Below are 13,556 nucleotides of genomic sequence, written 5' to 3'. Positions count from 1 at the left end.
ACAGGCACAGTCCACAGAAGACAAAACAGCGTGAGCGCTGTGCGTTCCCTACGTGCATGCATCTATGACTACTTTATGGCAAAGTGCGCTGCCACGCAAAGCACGTTGCATCGCGTATAATTTGTCCATTGAATGAAGCCTAAATGGCAAGCTCAGCTTTCTTGCTTGCAATACTCTAGTTCTATTACCATACAACTACTCCTGTTTGAGCACATTAGCAATTATATTGCAATATCGCTTAGTCACGCAGCACACATACTTTCTTGATGACAAACCTTTAGAACACACGTGTTAACGCTTCAGTTGGCATCAACTCACGTTTGAAATACGTCTTGCAGCTCTCCCAAAAATGGACGTCATCAATAGCGATGTAACCTTGCTTGTCAGGTATCCTGTGTTCTCCTATGAATGCCACCTATAAGAACAGTTGAAGACAGTAAACCTTAAAACATTCCGGTGATAACACGGTGTATGCCAAGCTCCCTTAGTAAAATAAAATGGCGCAGTTGACCAAGAGCTCAAGCTCGCTGTGTGGCTTATTGATATCCGCAGCCATAAACAACAAACTGGTGAATTCTAAACCATCACTCGTCTGGTTTTTTTAATCGTTATTCTTCCGTGTTCATTTCGCACGCATGTTTCAGAAAGCGCTTCAAATGATAAGTATTATAGTCAGGTCACTATAACTGATGAGGTGAAACAGCCAAATTTTGTCCGTTCACGACACCTACACTGTAAGTTCTCTTATTCTGCATGCGTTTGCGCGTGCTTACTTAATATTAATACACTAATAATCTCGAGGCGCATACCCAGGATCGAGATAGCAGAAAGCTAATGCCTGTTCAGATATGAATGCGAAAACGTATTTGCCTATGCAGGTACAGTTTGATTTACTTTGGGGACCCACAAGTCATTTCATGAATTCACAGCGATAAATTTCGTTAAGGCGATTTTAATCAATGTGTGCTTATCGCTAAAAGCTCTGGCATAGTTCCTACATGTACACACAACCCAAACGAAGCGTTTGGGGTGTTCCGCTTGCGAAACAACTTAGAACCTCTCCGGCTACTGTAACCACGAATATTATCCTCCTGCAATAACGTTCGGAATAATTTTGCTGTTGCGGGTCGCAACGTCAACCCCAACGTCTCACTGAAGTAAACGGTATACTGTCTCCTTTGCATAACCAATCAGCGCGTACTATAAAGCGATGTTCCCTGAAGGTGTAAAACAATAACTATGGCATAAACAGTGACCTATTCGTTGGCCCATATCTGCGTATAAACACTACAATAACATGTATTGCTTCCAAGTACACTAAAGAAACTACGCCTAAAGAATTTGTCCTTTATTTATAGATGTCAGATTTCACGTGTTCTTCATGTGCGTTATTTAATTGTGATAGCAATCACTTGAACACTCTAGGCGCATTCCTGCCATCAGCATCACCGTCACATCATGTTACGTATATTGTTCAAGTGTAATAACGTTGCGGCCGCGTGCTGTGTGCTGTGGGTGCGAGTGAAAGCGCGCGAGGGTAAGCCCAAAAGGATGGTGGCCTAATCTCGCGAGCGCAACGGCGGAAGGCGGTGAGCAAACAAGCCGTCTTCTGTCGCGCGCAAGGCAGGGAGGGGGGGGGTTCTTCTCCGGCGACGGCTGCGCGCATGCGACGCGGCTGAGCGTGGCCGCGAGGGCCCGACTAGAAAGCGATCTGCGATCGGTACAAAGTCAAGACACACCGAGGGCTGATGACTTCGCGTGCGCTGTAGTCTCGCCGCTTAGAGCACATGGGAGCGATAGGGAGCGAGATGGACGATTCGACTGCTGCTACTGCTGCCGCTCTTCCATACGCCAGCGTTTTGACAATGAACGTCCGTGGTCATCGAGTGAGGTGAGTTCATGTTTGCCTGTGCGTGAGTGACACCGTGCTTGTTAATGTAGTTAATAAGCAAATGTGTACAAGTTTTAACGACCAATAAAAATAATACTTTTCTTCGTGCATCTGTGTTATAAATTGCTATCACCTGCGATGCTTCGCGTCTCGCGCGGAACTGCGTTATTTTTCTATTGAAAGACAAAATATTGTAAACAATTGTATGTATTAACCCATATTAGATGGACGACTTGTGAAGCGCAAATCTATCAGGGTTGCTGCACGATACCACGCATACTTGGCCTACGCACATGAGGTTTGCTATTGACAAGAAGAGCAAGATTGTGCAGAAGGCGTTGGCCAAACAGCACATTGCTTTATCTATAGTTTTGCTATGAGTCATTAATGAACTTCACCCTAACAAAGATGGGCAATTTATTTTGATTATCCTGATGAAGAAAACATTGCATATAAATGCTTACGACAATGATCTGTATAATGACGCGCATTGGAGGCCTGGCAGCGGGTATTACATGCGGACCAATTAACAACACGCGCGTTATGTTCCATAAGATGTGTAGATGAGGTACGTGAGTAATTTCTTCGTGACTGCTTTTACGACAGCAGCAGAGTATTTAAAACAAGTCTAGGTAGTAATGATATACCTTAGAATATAAACACTAAAGAAAAGAACATGTCAATAAAAAGTCCCTTATTGGGTGACGAAGTCTGTAATTAAAGAGTTTATAAGAAGTACAAGAAATGAAAATTCAGCTTCGCTGACTGCGTGTGGTCAAGATTATCGGCTAATTTTGCCAATGGAAATAACCTTAAATGGCCTTCCACGTGGCTGATGCAATGAGTGAACTGGAAATTTCTGCGTCACGTGTTGGAAGACACGGTCACTCATGCTGGAGAATCATTTTAAACACAACGTAACAATTTAAGAAGAATAATGCTATGATTCAGTTAACTATACCATATAGATCATGTCTTTATGTTGCGAACGAAATTGATATGACACTCGAAGCTTTATTGCAAAGCAGCATATGTTCTGTTTAGCGCTTTTTTCACCTTTGTACCAATTTCGCAATAACTTTTACTGCATCATAATAACAACTTGCATATTATTTTAGTTCCAGATACATGACCCCATTCCTGCTTCTCTGCTGCATGCACAGTGCTTTATGACGTGCTACGCACAGGCAACTTCTACTTTTAACTTTGTTACCACTGCTGAGATACCGACAGGGCAGAGGCGCCGTCGCTGTTTGAGAAGATGACACCAGTGATTACTTAAGCATGTGTCGGGAAAAGCGTCAATTCGTAGTACCATCAACTCATGTGGGTGAAATAATTCTAGTGACGAGCAGCTTGAAAAATGCACAGTCACTTTCTCAGCAACAACGTCATAGAATAAAGGCGATATTTGTTTAAACGTGCCATGTTTGAGAGCACTGCAACCGTCTTAAGCAAGATGGTAGCCATATGAGTTTTTACAGCGAAGCCGTATATGACTATCTGATTCGTCTGTCCCTCCGTCCATCTGTCGCATGTACACTGAAAACTCCTCCGGCGCAACTCCATACACATGCGCGAAAAAAAAGAGTAAGAGAGGCGCGCGATTGGCTACGCCAGTAGTGACGTCATTGCTCTCCATCACAGTCGAGAGCGTGCGCAGCAGTTTCTCTCCGGCTCCGAAATGGATAGGCCACGTGTCATGCGTGCTACTGAGGTGCAGGCAGCTTTCGATCAGCAACGCCACAAGCAGAACGGGGAACGAGCTCGTCTCCGCCGTGCCGATGCTGCAGCCCGGGCACAAGAAAAGACTCGTGCAGCCGAACGCAAGCAGGAACTGCGTACCGAGGATCGGCAGGCTACCAAGCCGTCATTTATTGAAGCGGCGGGTTTAACCCAGTGATAAACGCAGGGGCGAACGTTTCAGCTTCGCTGGTGAACCATCTGTACAGAGTGCTTGGGCGGTGATTTTTTCATAGTAGGCGGGCCTTGTTTACGATGTGTAAAACAGATACTGCGTAACAGGCACGAAGTAAACAGTGCTAAACTAGACGTTCCCCAGGCGTTTCACAACGCTCTCATTTGACATTTTTATTACGTTTTAAGATCTAAACAATCTAGGCATCCCAGCAATTTTGGAAGAAATCGCCGAACAAGATCCAAAACACCAGCAGGAAGTGCTCCTGACGTCACGCTGAGTGCCAGCTACAGCTGGGGGAGAGGGCGCACGCGTGGGTTACAAACCATGGATACCTGAAGTAACGGTATCACCCACTCTGGGGGTACAAAATGCGCGTCTGGTTAAAAGATGATTATGTTTCTCTCTCTCTCTAACATTTCAAGGTGTGTGAATAACCAATATGATCAATGCACATACACGGAATAGGAACATCTTGCGAATTGATCCCAAGAGTGCCTAGCAATGTGTTTTTTGACACAGTCTGCTATAACACACAACCATGTTTAAAGATATATCTGTATTTGGCTAGGACACCATGCAGCAGAGCGGCAATTAAAAAGAAAACGGGGGAGCTTGATTAATAGTAGGAGACATATGACGCCAACAGACAGTGGAAGCAAAGAAAGTAACATGAACATATTTTGATTTGTTTCAATAATTCTGCAGAAAGATTGCATTTACGAGAAAAATCGTGCACTCTATAAAGGAAAACCCTTATGGCTGTGTAAGAAAAGGCTACTTCCTACAGGTGTTCACCACACTCTCCACCTCCCCGTGATGCGTACAGTACACGATGTACTGCGAGCATGACGTGGAGGCTAAGGATGTCGTAACCACCGGTAGCAAATCGTGTTTTCTTACACAATCATAAGCGTTTTCTATTATTGAGTACACGATTTTCGTACAAGTTAAGCCACGGTTACGGCTGTCCCTAGCGTTTGTGAAGTGAAACGTCTCTAAAAACAGTGACGTGGATCACTTGCAGAAACCGGTGGTTTAAAACAGGATATAGCTTTATTCCTTATATCTTTCCAGGCGTACTACCCACGCACACTGCTTAAATGTCGCGGCGTCGACCATGCACGTGTTACTTGCGCAGGTGGCGCTGCTGTTGCGCAGATGCTAACGTAATCAGAGCTAGAGTTACCCTCTCGCGCGGCGTTGAGAGAGGAATAGCTCGGGAGAACTTGTGTCCTTCTCAGGAGGAATGTTCGCTTTTGATGCTCATCACAGCTGATACTCATAAGCATTTGTAACACTTGCAAAGGCACCCTATGTTGCAAAAATTACACAATTGCTCAGTTATGCTCCCTCCTCCCTCGCGTTCGACATGCGTGGTCCAAAACTGCGTGAGGAGACCCACGCAGCAAGACGGAGGCACATCCAAGAGCTTTGTCCGCGGCGAAATGTGTCCCTCTCGATAGCGAGTGGAACGGCAGAGAATTGAGGCAAGAACCATTTACGAATACGGCGAGCTCGAGCGGCGCAGGCCATTAGTGAGCTTCACGGTTGAAGGGATGGGGGTCATTTCTTTACCGTAGTGCCCAAACACTCTTTGGAATACAGTCGCGCTCAGTACAAGTTTAGAGTGGGAATGACTGCAAAACTGGGCCGCAAGACCCCCAGAAGCTGTAACACAACTTAGGCATGTAAGCTTTCTAATGCGGGAATAAATGTAACTTGTGAATTTGGCCGGTGTCATTTCGGTGCCCTGGTGCAATATACCGTCTCCAGCACTCAGAAGCCTTTTCACGCACCCCACGGTGGCTGCTTCCCAGAAACAGACTATCCGGTTCTTAATCTCTATTACGTCGCAATGCTAGCCATCTCCCCTCACGGAAACTGCAGTGGATCTTAAACATCCATTAACGCGCAGCCGTCGCATTTTGTCTTAGCTTATAGGAAGTACACACCGGCCTCTCTACTCTACATATGTGCAGGAGGCATAGAAAGTCTGCGAATTGCATCGCAATTATTCGCACATATTCAAAATTTTCGCAAATATTCAAAATTTTCAAACCTACAGACTGTCTAGCTACGTGTGCCTAAGGATTTGACAACTGTTTTATCAACAATTTGACATCCTTTTCAGCTGCTCTTCAAATAGCAAGCTTGCGCAATGCAATGCCGCAACTTATTGCCTTGAGCAAGCCATCTCAAGATGTTGATAAAGGGAATGCTGTCTGCGCAAGCACAATCTTTCCAACGAGAAATGTAGTTCCTCCACTGCTACCTTTGCGAATGCACAAACATTTTCAGATGGAACGTCCACCACCCAACTCTCAGGTTGTGACACAAAAATCTAATATCCGTTTATATTGAAGATTATTGTGACCAGCATCTACGCTCTCAACATACATAAACAAGCACATGGCCTGAATATTTGCATATGTAATGGTGTTGACATGTCTGCATTTTTACCTGGTAAGGAGCACTGCTTCGGAACGCTGTGCTGATGCTAGCAAAGTGAAAGAAATCGCTCGGCTTTCGCGCAGTCCATGCAGTCATCCATGGTCCGTCTTTCGTTGTGCGAAATACGAGTTTGAGCGATGGCTCGCTTTTTCCTTGCATAGCGTAGAAGAACGTAACCTGTTTCAGACAAAAATGGACGTAAGAACAAAGGACAAAGATATCGAAATACTTTTCAAACCACTACAGTCAAACACCATACTACATGACGAGTATAGCAACCACCCGGATAAGAGTATTCCAAAAAATTGTAGAGTGAAAAATTTTACCCTTGAAGTCTCCATTTTCTCTCGTCTGCTCTCTAAAGTACCTTTAAAAGGTAGCACAATTTTCAGAAAACATCTGCAGGATGTGGCATAACTGTAGTCCTCGAGCACGATTTCTCTAGCAAGCGAGAAATAGTTGAGTGAGAAGTCAATATAATCGTTCAACCATTTACCAAAATTTCGCTAAATAACATTTAAAGCAGTCGTTTCAACGTACATGCTGCAATATCTAAATTTTATGCCATGTGTTGGCAACGCCATACCCACCTGCACGAAATACTGACCATGACACTAGTTTGAAGATGGGCATTTCCAAAAAGAAATACGTCCGTGTTCCTGAGATTTTTTTGCTTTCATGTATCAAAACGCGTTCTGTTTAATAGAAAATTACGGGGAAGGACAGGGACCTTTATCACAAGCGTGAAGTCGTTTATCTTAAAAGTGGGGCTATATTCAAGATAGCTTCCGGGTGGATCTGCCTTGAGAACTCACTGGCTTCAATTCTTGAACTGCAATACGTGCACTTTGGCTATACGATTGGTTAGAGTAACTGTGTTGCATTTTTTTTCCAGTTGTGCATTGTGATTTCTTGTGAAGTATCCACCTCCTCTAGTAAACCACATCAATGAGTAAATTGGTTATATGCAGCAGAGAATTTTAGAAAAAATCTCAACTCTAAATTAGACCCTGGCATGCACAATACCTACTAATCTACAAAATATACTGAGCTAAGGAAATTATTGCTGCTGGGAGCCGTAATAGTATGCATTCTTTTGTGAAACGTAGTTGCAAATTAAATTTAGGTGTGATTTGGTATAACGCGTGTTTCAAACCAAACAAACGCGCGCTAAACCAAACACGATATGTGTTTAAATTACTAACAGTAATTCTCCGATGATCACTACTAATATTAGTGGTCCACGACGCGAGAAAAAAGAAAAACGCCTGACTTTAAGCGAGCTTTGGATAAGCGAAACATTGGATGCAGACAAAGTATTCGATTGCTGTTCACAAGATGGCTGACCTGCCGCGTATGGCATCATTGTGTAGAGGGTATATAGGCGAGCTTAACAGCAAGGATGCAGTAAAAGAGATGGTGGTGAAAATAGGTGCTTGTTATTAAATGGAATCTTTGACGAGCTTCCGGCTCCCAAACCGCCTCCTGCACAAGCAGCCAGCAGAAGCATAGCCTTCGAGATCCATTTCCGTTGTCTACAGAGAGTCGTTTCTGGAGCGTGGATTTGGACACCACCTATGGGCAACTAGTTCGTGTACTCCTGCTTTATTTCCACGTCTAGAGCGACAAATAACAAGGGTATGGAGGTGCGCTACAAGAGCCGGGATGTTTCTTATTGGTACATCGCATACTCACGGCGCAAAATGTCGAGTTGTCAAGTGTCGGACCTATGATGGTTGCATTTGTTGTTGTACGCGATCCGACCATGATGAACAGCCCTGAAAAGTTAGGACGAGATATAAGAAAAAATGAAAGTGAAATTTAGAGCATGCGCAACTTTTAGAAAAAAATGTAACGTTTGACAGCACATAATCTGGGTGCGCTATATTTATTGCTTGAGTAGAGTCTTCGCTTGTCTGTGCCTTAATCTTTAGGGAAGAAACTAAAAAAAAACTTATAACGGGAACAAATGTTCCATGATGATAAATTTAACTTTCAGTAATGTTTAATCTTCAATGGTAACTGATCATAGTGGCAGGGTCGGCTACGTTTTCTTACAATCTTCGTTGTTCGGTGTCACTGGGAAAATCAGAGGATCTTAAACAATATCAGTAATTTTCCTTGTGAACTTGCATAGTGAAACGGTAAAGCTTCAGTGGGAATTACACGTGCGCCATTTTACTGCAAAATTTGCAACTTATCTTGGCGCTGGAGCGCACAGCAAGGGCTAATAAGATGGGCCGTAAGTTTATTGTACTTCATAAATATCCATGAGTAACGCTTTGAGAAAGCCCTAGTCGTAGTGTCGTCATGTGAGGCTAATGAAAACAACACCGTGTTTCTCGCGGGCAGGATGGCGAGCTGGGCATAATGACTATTCTTTCATTTCTTCACATGAGCCAGCCCTACAAAGATCTCAAGTTTGTTGCTTAATGAAAAGAATGAAAAAATTTACACCTTTTCTTTTTCTCAATTCAGTAAGGAGGTCGGGTTAAGCTAAACAAATTTTGGTGTTAAAATGCCGGTCCTTGTGCAAGACTTGCAATAGTTTGCAGGTCGTCAATACTGTATGCTGCCTCCCTCAGCGTCCTCGTAGGCTGCGTGTAATTGGAGCTGCGCACATGAATGCGGAGTCTGTTTCACCAAGGAAGCATTCAGTAAGGAATTTTTGACAGTTTTACGAACAAATAAGCAACGCGCTGTGTGTGCTGCGTCCGCAGCCATTTGAGATCTCGTGGAGTATTTGCTTAACTCTAGACAGATCCCCCCTCCCCCCAATTTTGTTTTTACCTCACAGCACGTATTTTCTTACTTTATCCAACGTGTAGCTTTGTCGATATAAATTACGGCCTATCATTTTATTGTAGACAAATTTCATGTGCAACTTCATCAGCACAAATAAAAGATGGGCGGCGACGTAACTCTGGATCATGCCTCAGCTTGCGATAACGCCATTGACCATGACCGTGTCTACTTGGTCGTAGTTACTTTTTTTTTATTGGAAAGAAACAAATGTAATGCGTAGTACAAGAAAGAAAAACTCCAACGAGCAACTCATATAATTTTTTGTGTGCGTGCGAAATTAATTGACGTTTACCAGAAATCACATTGAAAACCATTACGCGATAGTGAAGTACCAACGCCGATATTTCTGCGCGTTACTTCAGAATAGATTACCTTCATTTGATGCTTTAGAAATTAATGTTCTTCGACCGAATGAATGAAACTTGGGCTCAGGAAGAATACTTTATAAATATAAGGAGATTCAGAGTCTCCCGTAGTCTTACGTTGACGGTGATCATTATGCCGAATTATGACGTCTTTTTAAGATGGCCTTGAATCTTGGACGAAAATTCTCTGCTGAAAAGTGCAATTGAGCTTCCATTCTTTTACCGACCTACAAACTTTCGTAAGAAGCAGTATACCATCTGGGGTTCCCGTTGTGTGGTCTCTCGTCGGTGACTGCAACAGGAACGGCGATGGACGCGTCAACCTCCATGTTTTTTTCTTTTTGTCTGCAGGTGCCTGGGGCACCCAGTCGCAAAAGGAGGAGTCGAAGTTGCAGCTCAGTCGGTGGTCACCTGATAATTTTACGACAAAAATCAAACAGCCTGAATAAGAGAAAAAAGCTTCAAAAGTACAAGATAATAGCTGCTTACATTGAAATAAAGTTTATTCTGGAAGAATAGATAATGACGATATACACCTCAGAAATGATTCATACACTCTGGTAGTCCTAAATAGGTATCCGCAAATAAAGGAATGCATCGCTTTTGTCATCTGTCACCTCTAAATATTCTCGTTAAATGTGCATTCTGATTCTTAGAATATTCATAGAGCGCCAGTCGTTCTTCGTCAACTAATATGGTTCTGTGAGAAGCCTTACGCTTCCAAAATACAGTTGCAGGTTGAAATACAGACACCGTTATTAAAGAAACAAAAAGATAGTGATGCTACAAATTGTTCGGCCCAAACATAGCTTTTACAATGTGTAGCCGAGAATCTGGGGACTGGGTTTTCAATTTCGCGATCTTCTTATGTCCTCTTCCAGTTACGGATGTCTTAGGTGCACCCTGTTGCTGTAAGACAGCTTAACCAGCTATATAATTTCAGATAGTTTTTTTACGCATCTTTGAAACAACCTAGGTTGGATTGAAGCATTGTAGGAAGGTACTAACCGCAATTCTGCTCGTCGCTGTTGTCTCCGCAGTCATCTACGTAGTTGCAGCGTTCGTATCCCATCACGCAAGCGCCGTTTCCGCAGCGAAATTCGAGCTTTGAGCAGTTTTCTTGTTTAGCTGCACATTATGAAGCAGAAATGACCACAAAGAAAATCAGTACACGTCGTAAGGGCGGTAGATTCGGTGAGTTGGTATTCTATGACATATCCTTGACATTAGCGACAGGAACGAGAACCGAGGGCCCGAATTTTTATTAGTCATAGCATAAGAAGCCAATAAACAGACACGAAGGCGAGCGTGGGGGAAATTACTCGTAGGTACTAATCAAATTGAATAAACGGTAAGTTAATGGAAAATGAAAGTGCATCGTAAAACAACCGGCGCATAACGAGGGTCTCAGATCCGGCAGTATTGATGCCTTCAGGTAGCATGTGTTGGTTTACTGACCAGTAGCCTTCACCCAAAAATTCATTGCCATTCCACTGTGCGAAAAAGGATGACCAGCGAAGCTGTGTACGTGGGCCCCATGATCGCCATCTGCACTTCCGCCGCGGGACGGCCTGGCATTGCACTATCTTTGGGATCGGCGAACTTGTGGGGATTGCTTGAGGCCTGCTTCACCTCCGCTGGGAGTCGACCCGGCATTGCCAAAATCTTTGGGATCGGCCCAAGGGCGGAGTTTTGTGTCTACACATGGACACGATCCTGGGGAACTAGCCCTTATCAGCTTCGCTGTAATTCGCTGTAACATTTGTTACGTCTTTCTGTTTCTTAATTCATTCATTATTTCATTCAATAATGAAGACGATGAAGGCGGGAGCACTGCCGCGAGCGCGTTCGCACGGGAGCGCCGAAGGACGCCAACGAGCCAGCAGTCGAAAAAGACGATGCTGGAGCCCATCCTGGTGATGATAGTCTTTTGCTATCACGCTGACTGGGGGAAGGATCCTTTAATAGCTTCGCTGTAGAAGTTCACCTACACGTGACGCCTGCGCAGAAGGGATGTTCCACATCCGCCGCCAAGGCTTGTGAGTGGTGGCACTGGCTAAAACTCCCAGGGTTAGTTTTAGTACACCTTTTTCCTTAAAGTTCCGAGGCTGAGTCCATCAAAAATATGCGTTTAACATTGAAATCATTTGTGCAGCACCCGTTCGAATTAGTCTCCCTTGCAGTCTATACACAGCTTCCAACGCTTTTTGAGGTCTTGGAAACAGTTGAAAAACGTTTCTTTTGGCAGGGCTGCCGGCTCCTTAGTCGTGGCGTCTTGAATTGCCTCCACGCTCCCCATCGAGCGACCTTTTAGGGCTCTCTGCACACGAGAAAACAGGAAAAAATAGCATGGGGAGAGGTCAAGCGAGTACGGCGGAGGGGGAAGTAGAGGAATGCTGTGCTTGGCGAGAAATTTTGTCACGCTGAGAGCAGTGTGCGGCCGTGTATTATCATGGAGAAGGTTAAATTGTCCAGATGCACATAAGTCAGGGTTACGGGGTCGCAGTGCATCACGCATGTGTTGGAGCACGCGAATATAACACTCCTGATTCACCATCGGCCCTTGTGGTACGAACTCGTGGTCTACGACACCTATGCTACCCAAAAAAGAACTATCGGCATAGTCTTTGTTATGGTCTTCTGTCGCCGCACCTTGCTCGACGCCGGAGAGCTTGTGGACCGCCATTCGGCGCTCTGCCTTTTTGTTTGAGAATTGTATTGAAAACACGATGTTTCGTATTCAGCAATGATGCTGTCGACGAATGCAGCACCCTTCTCTGCCTCTGAGAGCAAATCAGCGCTCACTGATGCCCGCGTGTCCTTCTGGTCCTGTGTGAGGGAGGGCGGCACGGAGTCTGGCATTCAGCTTTCGTTTCCCCAAGTTCTCACGCAACATTTCGTGGCATGTTGTCTTACTAATGTCGAGAGCATCTGATAGCATGCGGGTTGTAATGGTGCGCTCTTGCTGTACGATCTCCCCGATCGGAGCCACGTTGTTTTTATTCCGTTGGGCTGCAGGGCGCCCCTGCTTTGTGTCGTCTTCCACCGACGTTCTCACCGAAACGAACCTCTTGTGCCGCTCGAAAACCCGCGCCCGCGATAATGTCTCGTTGCCGTAAGCGTCACGAAGGAGCTCACACGTCTGTGTGGCTGTCTTGCCAAACTTCACACAGAATTTTATGTTTGCACGCTGTTCGAGGTGGACGTCCCTCTCTCCACATTCACCCACAGTGGAACGCGCAGACCACTAGCGACAAAGAATTTTGTACATGGATTGTCACCTAGAGGCTGCCTCGGCAATTTACATAAATAGCTCAGGTTAGCCCGAAAGGATGGCGCTTTACATAAGCACCAACACTTGTTTTGGGGAATCCCCATTTCTGGAGAAGAAAATAAATCAGTCTCGAAACTTTATGGACAAAGGTTGCAGGTAAACATAAATACCCTAGAAAGTGTATGGTAAAACAGCGTTGCGGTAGGTTCAGTTGGTAAGAGCATTGTACGCGTAATGCGAAGGCGTGGGTTCGTATCCCACCTGCAGAGAGTTGTTTTTTCATCCACTTTCATTTGCATTAATTTATCCTTTCTTAAATTCAAATAATTAAGAAAAGGAAATGGTCTCGTCGCCATAGAAACTGGCTGGCATTCCGCTTGTTCATCGCACAAACTTCAGTCGAATATTTGAGAGCGCGTAAGCTGTTTTTTACGGTAGTTAGCTCAAGGTTGAAGCGCGTTACGGCGAGAAGTGGCTCGGCAAATGTTTCTGTTTCAAAGTTGTGCACCTTTGGGAAAGCAGTCCTGAATGATACCCAGGGGTGCAAACATTAGCGGGCGTGGCTGCGTTCATAGGTGGGGGCACATGAAGTTCGTTCAGTAATAATCACTGGACGATAAACGTGACTGTCACAGTTTAGAGTACTCGATAGCCACCGGACGACGATCATCGAGCAGTTCCAGGCTGGACAACATAGAGGCGCTCCGCAACTGGCGAGACCTTCTATCCCGTGCTCTCGAGAGCTGTGCGCATGTGTGAATTGCGCGAGAGTCATGTCGGGACTTTTGATCCCCGAAATCTGCCTTTCCCTAGGGACTACAGTGCAACACAGGAAGGCGCGCTTCACCC

General features: G+C 44.8%; 1 protein-coding gene across 5 annotated transcripts in view; it reads right to left on the bottom strand.

The window, feature by feature from the left end:
- LOC142579872 (MAM and LDL-receptor class A domain-containing protein 1-like) overlaps positions 1–13,556 on the bottom strand; it is a 245,253-nt gene that overhangs the window by 72,884 nt on the left and 158,813 nt on the right. For all 5 annotated transcript variants that reach the window (XM_075690505.1, XM_075690509.1, XM_075690507.1 and 2 more), the window contains exons 39-43: positions 10,442–10,561; positions 9,689–9,844; positions 7,959–8,041; positions 6,273–6,440; positions 319–415 (exon numbers count right to left, since the gene is read on the bottom strand). In XM_075690505.1, the coding sequence (XP_075546620.1) occupies positions 319–415; positions 6,273–6,440; positions 7,959–8,041; positions 9,689–9,844; positions 10,442–10,561 (624 nt within the window). The remainder of the gene's footprint in view (positions 1–318; positions 416–6,272; positions 6,441–7,958; positions 8,042–9,688; positions 9,845–10,441; positions 10,562–13,556) is intronic.

Source organism: Dermacentor variabilis, chromosome 4, assembly GCF_050947875.1.
Source record: "Dermacentor variabilis isolate Ectoservices chromosome 4, ASM5094787v1, whole genome shotgun sequence".
Taxonomy (NCBI): Eukaryota; Metazoa; Arthropoda; class Arachnida; order Ixodida; family Ixodidae; genus Dermacentor; species Dermacentor variabilis.
Note: the sequence above shows the minus strand (reverse complement) of the source record. Positions and strands in the feature narration are given on the sequence as shown.